Genomic DNA, 8,949 nt, shown 5'->3' on the forward strand with positions numbered 1-8,949 from the left:
ACTGTAATCTTTGTGTCTTTGTTTCCTTTCCTAGACGTTTGAACGTGTTTGGTTTTGTGTCGTCTGTCCTCTTGTCGTGGTCACATGTCTCAGGATCATTTAGAACTAATATGTCTGAAGCCTGTAATGTTGTCATCCTGACGTGGCGGGGGGGAGCCTCCTGTGTCTGGGGTGATTTCCTCTGGATCTGATTGGAGGGTATATGTGATATATAAATATAATGTGACAGTGTTTGAAGTGTGACTCTCCCTCCCTCATTAGTTTAATGAAAGGTCACCGAACCTCTGAGTGGAGCTGTGACACCTGGCCTCGCTCCCTCGCCTCCATCCGACATTAGAGCTTTTCTGAATGAAGCGTGACTCGTCTCTCTCCCTCTCTCTCCACTTCATCGCCATTGCTGTCGCTATGGCGACCGAGCGGCATCAATGACACGCCATCTCTCGCCCTCTATATTTACTCAGTTGCTGTAGCGACGGCCCAGACGTGCACCGCAGAAGAAGAAGAAGAAGAAGAAGAAGAAGAAGAAGAAAAAGAAGAAGAAGAAGAAGAAGAAGAAGAAGAAGAAGAAGAAGAAGAAGAAGAAGAAGAAGAAGAAGAAGAAGAAGAAGAAGAAGAAGAAGAAGAAGAAGAAGAAGAAGAAGAAGAAGAAATCCTATATAAGAAGTCCAACGGACCAACAGACAGACGGATATCGACTGTCCTCGTCTGTACGGCTGATTTATTATTTCATATTCTCCTTCTTCCCGTGAGGAAGCTCTGTTATACACATGGCCGGCATATGCAGACCCTTCTTCATCAGCCTCCTTTCTTTGGGTTTCTGTCTTTTCACCAGATTTTAAATGACAAACCACAATCGGCTGATTCTGTGACGTCGTGTTGTTTCTTCTCCTGAGACGACGACACGTGATCCAGAGAGTTTGAGTAAAGTGTCAGAACGGGTGAAGGGTTAACAAGCGAATGCTTTTCATATGTTCAATATGTTAACTTGGGCTTTTTCTATCATTGATTATCAGACGGTAACACAGCCAAAATTAATTACTGACTAAAATCAATCGTGGAAAATCAAAAAATCACAGAGGAAGGTGAAGCTTCATCAAATCACGTAAACCCACAACTCACCACTTTGTCAGGTCAGTACTGATCCCTGTTAGAGCACAGACCCAGTGGGAACTGACGCTCAAAGTCCTTCATTCACACATTGAGTGGTTTAATGGAGAGTTTTGTCTCCGCAGATCTATTTCTGTTTGTCTCACTTCCAGCAGCTGCCAAACAAAAACCAATCAGACGCTCAGCAGATTAAAAAAAGATATAAAATCACATGAATTCACAGGAGCTGCTGCCCTTCTTCTTTAATCTGTGAGAGATTCATGTCTGATTCAAAGCATTTTACCTTTTTAAACATTAAACTAGATCTCTTTTTACAACCTGTTTAATTTAATTTACTCTTGTTCATCTGCCCGACGTTAAAATTATATAAATGAGTTCACTTCTACACTAACGTTTCACTCAGAAAGTAACATGTTTACTATCTCAGCCTCTGATATCTCATTCTTCATCGTCACATAAATGTTTGACCTCATTTAATTGTTCTGGATTTTGTGTCATTACTTCATCAGAGATTTGTGCCGTTAGAGTCCGGCCTCTCAGCAACTTTCACAGGAATTTATTATTCTGATCATTTGATATTGTTGTTTTATCATAATGCTTTACTTTTTGCTGTGACGTATAAAAAACCTACAACAATTATTTTTATTATAACATAAATCTGACAATTTCCTTTAATAACTGATGACATGAAATTGTCCGGTTAACAGTCAGAAAGTCAAAGATGCTGAGTTTCTTTTCATGGAAACTTTGAGATACAACACATGTTCCCATTTGAGGAGTTGAAACTAGTGATTTATAATAATATATGTAAAAATCCTGATGATGTTTTCTTACACCTGACATCTATTGCACTTCTGTCCGTCCTGAGAGAGGGATCCCTCACATGTGGCTCTCTCTGAGGTTTCTACATATTTTTACCTGTGAAAAGGGTTTTTAGTAGTTTTTCCTTACTCTTGTTGAGGGTTAAGGACAGAGGATGTCACACAATGTTAAAGCCCCATGAGACGAATTGTTATTTGTGAATGTGGGCTATACAAATAAAACTTGATTGATTGATTGATTGATAATACGATATGGTATGATTGGACCCGGACCCCCGAGCATCCCTCCTACCTTCGGGTTCAGGACCAGCTGCTGCTCGTCAAAGTGCAGCAGAGCCACAGAGCTGGACTCCGAGTTGTTGACAAAGATCTGCAGACAGGGATAGAGCGACGTCCCTTTGCAGTCAGCTCCACACGTGAACACACACTCGAACATCTCCTCCGGACGCAGCACCGACACCACCTGAGAGAGGAGGAGGAGGAGGAGGAAGAGCAGGAGGAGGAGGATGTGAACTTCAGGCAAGAACCAGTTCAGACATTTTCACCCCAAACTGGATTTGTACTGATTTACAAACCAGATGAGAAGTTTGAGGTAACGTGAATTTTGTGGGAATAAATCTAGAATCTGATCACATAATTTCACTCAAAACCACAACTGAGCTGGTGGGGGCGCTAAAGAGTCTCACTAAAGTCAGAAGGATCTGGGTCATGGACTTTGAGTAAAGATGGACGACACAGCAGTTTCCAAATTGAAGCCAAAAAAGCCTGATCGCCCCCTGGTGGCTGGCTGCAGTCAGGATTATAAGTCCTCCTCCATGTTAGCAGATGGGACATGAACCAAACTCAAATATCGAAGTAGACTTTAAATAAATGTTTGTAAAGATGTTTCTCTTCCACTACAGCTCGTTCTTATCTCACTGATGTTTGTTCAAGTTTCTGATGAGTTTGAATCAGTTATTTGATGATATAAGAACCAGCTGAGACGTGATGATTGACAGCTGGGACTGACTCCTGATTGGTCGGGAGCTTGTATTGAAGATAAGTTTAATCCTGAATTTGCTTGTAAGGATTTGGATCTTCCACGTGGCAACGATGAGCAAGGCAGCAGCTCTTCTCTCTGCTCATTACCAGTCTGACATAACAGCCACGGCCATTAAAACAAATATCAATACCACGTAAAACAGAAAATCAATCCTTTCAGATTTGATAAAGTCCGAGCCGTCTTCATTAGTCAGGAGGTCAGTGAGCTGCAGAATGAGATTTATGTGATGTGAACCACTGGATTAGTGAGTCCTCTACGGCCACAGGACTTTGTGTGATTTAAAACACACACAAACAAAACCCGCTGCACTCTGTATAATGCATGAACGTTGTTTCAGGACAATGCAATAAGCTAACAGCCGAATAAATCAGGTCTGACTTCATCTTTCCCAGTGAACAGCGGCAGCAGAGCAGAGTGTTGACGCCTGTGATTTATGACGTGAAACTCTGAAGGTGGAGAAACTCACTTTGTATCGAAGGGAAAAGATTGAAATAAATGACTTCATAAATCTGAAGGAAAAGGCCTGAGGTGGAGATTGTGTCAAACACACGTAAATTAAAGTAATTTAATCTCAGGCGACGTGACGTCAGGTTCAGATGCAGAACGAGACGTCATAAACATGAGGCCTGAAAAACACAGGGTCAAAAAGAGTAGAGACAAAATGAAGCTGATACTGATCCGAGAAAACCTTCATATGATGTCATATGGTCAGTGACATCATGCAGATCTCTGCATCCACTTTGTAGGAATGATGTCATCATGATGCCACAATATGATCTGAACAATGACATCATATAGTGCATAAAGTTTTACAACCAATAAGATCAGAGATAAGAACTCCATCTTATTTAGATCAACCAATCACTGTCTTCACATAAACTTCAGTGACAGAGTGACTGATGATTGACAGATTCTGTCACTTTCCATCAAAGGGACGGAAACTCAGGACGCCAGTTTCAGACCTGATTTGTTTATGAATCTTAGTTTAACTCAGATCATCTCCAGGAATCTTCTGATGTCACGATTTAAATAAGGACTTTTACAAACACTGAAATATATTAAAGTATCACCTGCAAAACAAATACTTCAAAAACCTTTTGAATGGAATCTTTCTAGGATTAATATTGAATTTAAAAAGTAACATGGTGGAATCAAGAGCATGAGGAATAAATAATTACTCATATTTTGACAAGACTTTTTAAGAAACTAATAAAACAGAGTGATGGTTGCATAAGTTTAGATGCTGAAAGAGAGACACACAGAGTACAGTACATGAAGATGTTTGAACTAATGAATACTTCATGTGTAATAGCAGCTCCGCGGGGAGGCAGCGAGCCTCTGGCCGCACTCACCGTGCAGTTGGCCGGTTTGCTCTGGAGACTCTGCAGCGTCGGGCTCAGCCAACAGAAGCCGAGGATGAAGAGGCTCAGGATCCCGCAGGCGATCAGGAACAAGCCCAGACGGATACTCTTATCCTCCGCCTCCGAATACTCGTACGACACCCGGATCTTCGCCATGGCTGCTCCGAGGAGTGAGGCTCCTCCACCGGCATGGAGAGGAGGAGAGGATGGGGGGAGGAGAGGAGGGGAGGAGGAAAGAGACAGAGAGAGAGAGAGAGAGAGAGAGAGAGAGAGAGAGAGAGAGAGAGAGAGAGAGAGAGAGAGAGAGAGAGAGAGAGAGAGAGAGAGAGGAGGGAGAGAGAGAGAGAGAGAGAGAGAGAGAGAGAGAGAGAGAGAGAGAGAGAGAGAGAGGAGGAGGAGGGAGAGAAAGAGGTGTCTCTGTCTCTCCTGCAGATAAACTGTTGAGTTTAAAGAACAGCTGTTTCCTGTCTGAGAATCTGTTTCTTCATGGTTCCTCCATCTCTCTCTCCTCTCTCGCTCTCTCCCTCTCTCTCTCCCTCTCTCTCATTCTCTCTCTCTGTCTCTCTCCCTCTCTCTCTCTCCCTCTCTCTCTCTATCTCTCTTCCTCTGAGGATTTTAATTATCTTTATTCTCCATTTTATAAGATGAACATGGCCAAAAATATGTGGACGAGCAAACCAACCTCTACTCACCCATCAGCTCTATAACTTCATGTTTTTTAAAACAAAAATGTCAAAGGTATAAGATTCAGCTTCTGGGGACCATGAATACAATCCTTCCATCCAACAGTCATAATTGTTAAAAGTGTCTCATTCTGATATGTTTTGTCCAATTAAACATGTTTTCATGAGGTTAACTTGAATAAACGTTTGTCAAAGATGGTTTCTGACATTTTAAGAAGTTTTTATCACACTGATTATGTGGAAGTGTTTCAGATGAGACGATTATTATGTCTTCATAGGTTCACACACGTTCTCTGACTCTGTTCTTTGTTAATTCTCCTCAGGGTCATTTACAAAGTTTATTCTGTTAATTGTACTTCATTAGGTGATGAAACTGTTTCTGTCCAGGGATCAATATGGTTTAATTTCACTGTGTGTGTGTGTGTGTGTGTGTGTGTGTGTGTGTGTGTGTGTGTGTGTGTGTGTGTGTGTGTGTGTGTGTGTGTGTGTGTGTGTGTGTGTGTGTGTGTGTGTGTGTGTGTGTGTGTGTGTGTGTGTGTGTGTGTGTGTGTGTGTTTGTGTCTTTGTGTCTTTGTGTGCGTGTGTCTGGTCGCTGTTAAAGATGCAACCAGTCTCCTAAATGGCCTCCGAGGACCGAGGATCGATGTTCTGACTGAAGCTCATTGATTCTCTCTGAAGCGTCGAGTCTCTGTCACAGAAGAGAAAAGACCGAACCAACAAATAGAGACGTGCACACAGAAGCTTCTCGTTTCCAGTTGGTGAAGTTGGAACTTCAACCTGAACCTGTTTCACTAATTCACTGCTGAAAGTGGTCGACTCACAAATTCTTTCCTCCTGTGTGTTTGATAAGAAAAATCACAATCCACATCCACTTAACCTCTTATCCAAAAAGAGGATAAGTGGAAGTCAGTGCAGAATTATAAACATCGTTTTTTATGGAATTCATTGAAAATAAATAAAATAAATATAAAAAAGAAAAAGGCTGCAGTAAAAATGTGAAAGTAACCTTCAGAGACTCATATTCTGCAGCCTCTGATGGATATGAAATGTTTCTTCTCTCTGCTTCTGACTGATGCATGATGCAAAGCTCCAGAGTAAAGCTCAGCATTATGCACTGGTAATCAGGGAGGCATGTGGCAGGATTATTATCATCTCTGCAGATCAAGAGATTACAAATATTAGCGGACATCAGCGCGGAGGAGCCACGTGTCTCTGCAGAGCAAACAGGAAACCCACAGTTTGAAGAACACCAGAGAGAAACCAGCGGCCCAGTCCCAGTCTGACTCACAAACTGAAGCTGGGTGAGAACTAATGACATGAGGTCAAAGTGCAGGTCCAGGGACAGTTGGTTCCTCTGGGACGGGATTTAGGTTTTCAGGGAATAAAACAAATAACAATGGATGTAAAAGGGCATCAACATTCAGATGATGCGATTAGGACGCACGGTATTTGCTCCGGCTGCTCTGAGTAGGAGGAAACATTTGGCTGAAAATCCAACAATCAACAGAAATGAAATCCTCCTTTGTGCATCTGATGGACAGAGCAGCTTCGTTCTGCATCAAATACACAACTTTATGTGTAACACATGGTTTTATCTGCAGTGAGCAACAGAACTGGACTAAACACAAAACTTGCAGTACATTTTACTCAATGATTTGAATTCTAATTTGAAACTTGGTTTTACATTATTTGTTAATGTTCTGTCGCTGATTGGTGCAGATGATGGTTGTGTTAAGTTAATATTATGTGATCAATATAGTCAGGTCACTGTCATATGACAAAGAAAAGCATCTGAGAAGCTGGAAACTGACATTTTGATATTTTATGACACAAATCCTTGTTTTACTGTGAAGATGGTTCTTGATTAATCTTCTGATAAACTAATAGATGAATTGATCAGAATGTTCTTTCTGAAGCTTGAGGCTGACGGTTGAACAGAGTCAGACTATGTTCTGGCTCTTTCTTCTGTTTCAGTGAGAAATTTACTAAATAAAGTCCAGAGTCTCATGTTCTCACTCCCACACGTAAATGCACAGTTACATAACCGTGGTTCAGAAATACATAAAAAAAAACAAAAAAAAAACAGTTTACTAAGTGAAAACAAACCTGTAAGATTATTGAGTGTTAGATGTGAAGTGAAGGAAATTACATCATTCAACAGACATGAGTGAAACTGACTCGTCATCATCTGTTTGTCTTCATCAGCTAATTCTTAAAAAACATTTTATCTTCACTGATAGTAAAATCACATGGGGACTGTGTGTTATAGTGTCTGTAGTATCGTGTGTGTGTGAGTTTGTGTGTCCGTCTGTCGACTGTAATGAAACTAGAAGACAGTGATGTTATCAAATAATTTCACATGAATCATTTTAATAGTTTCAAGCTGCTGAAGAAGTGACGAAGGAATTTACAGTTTTATCATCACTTAACTTGAGATGAAATTTCTACTTTATTAACAGGAAAAAAATATGAACTGGAATTCATTTAAATTTTAACTTACTTAACGATTCTTCTTTTGGTAATACGGTTGAACCCGTTCTCCTGCCGGTTGATTTGTTGGTATAAGGCGCCGCCATGTGGACAATAGGCTGAAACGGTTTCTGTCAACTTACATTCAAAGAAATGTTGTTTGAAAAATTTAAAAAAGATTTGTCCACCTTGTTGACCAGTTATACATCCCTGGCCAGATGTTGCTTTGAGTCTTTTATTTTGGAGAAATAATAATTTGTATAAAACCCACACATTTCTGCATTAAATGTCAAATGTTAGCTTCTCCTTGCCCCCTTCCAACGACTTGTGTGGTCTCAACCGACAGGAAATTAACAAAATAACGTTTATTCAAATGAATAATGCCCCGGAAAATTCAATTCAATTTCTTAAATGCCATATAACACATATTTAAATGTTCATGTTCTGGGAATTTGTCATTAAAAAAATTGCTAAATTAAAATTGTCCTTTTTTCATTAAGTAGCAAAAATGAATTGATCAAGTGTAAAAAATCTAGTTATTAGATAAATATTAAAAGCTACACATTGATCTTGACAAAATAAACTTTTCAAATAAAAAATAGCATGAAAAAAACTCCAGTCAAACTCAATATCAGACAAAACGTTAATTCACAGCGGAGACGAGACGTTTGTTTTCATTTTAAATGACGTTAACGTAAAACCGTTATTTCTATATCTGCTTGTTGTAGAGCAGCTTTCAGGAGAAATGTCCGGTGCCTCAGAAGAAAACGAGGATCAGTACATTTTCCGTCCTGAAAAATAAAACAATGCGGTTTCCACATCAGCACAAAACAAACAATCCAGACTCATCTTTAAATTTCATTACCAGAATATTTATTTTATTCTTTTTCCTATTAAAACACTAGCTGCCATATTTAATAAAACAGCCAATGGCCAAGTGCCTCAGTCGTATTTCTCCAATCAAATCTTGTCGAGCAGGTCACATGGGATCTGTGGGCGTGTCCTTGGCTTTTCTGCTGTAGTGTCAACAAACTGGCCCCTGTAGTCGTGGCAACGCCGTCACAGTCGTCATCACTGCAGCGGACCTGGTTGCTGGAAGGTGGTTGGTTGATGGTCCCCTGCAAAAACCATCTCCATGATGGTTCCCATGGTAACAGGAAGTCGGGTATTGCATTGTTCACTGGTGGCCAAGAGATGCTCCTCGGTTCAGAAAAAAGATTTTTGGTTTTTCCTGTTTTCTTAAAAATACTGCCTTGTATCTTAGGTGTGTGTATACATACACACATATAAAGACATATATATGTACACACACATCTACCTGGTAATTGGTCACTCCTGGAGGGAACTACAAATTATATAACAAACTCAGATCAATACATTTAAGGCTTTTTTGGACTTTTCAAGACCTTAAAGAAAAAGTTTTACATCTGGGAAAATTCGCTTATTGGATTTTTTTGTTGATTTGA

General features: G+C 40.2%; 1 protein-coding gene across 1 annotated transcript in view; it reads right to left on the reverse strand.

The window, feature by feature from the left end:
• Positions 1 to 4,487, reverse strand: part of LOC133014225 (calcium-activated potassium channel subunit beta-4-like) — a 12,097-nt gene extending 7,610 nt beyond the window's left edge. Inside the window, exons 1-2 of the mRNA XM_061081415.1 lie at positions 4,323 to 4,487; positions 2,221 to 2,391 (exon numbers count right to left, since the gene is read on the reverse strand). Of these exons, the coding sequence (XP_060937398.1) occupies positions 2,221 to 2,391; positions 4,323 to 4,487 (336 nt within the window). The remainder of the gene's footprint in view (positions 1 to 2,220; positions 2,392 to 4,322) is intronic.
• Positions 4,488 to 8,949: the final 4,462 nt, after the last annotated feature.

This window comes from Limanda limanda, chromosome 1 (assembly GCF_963576545.1).
Source record: "Limanda limanda chromosome 1, fLimLim1.1, whole genome shotgun sequence".
NCBI classification, from domain to species: Eukaryota; Metazoa; Chordata; class Actinopteri; order Pleuronectiformes; family Pleuronectidae; genus Limanda; species Limanda limanda.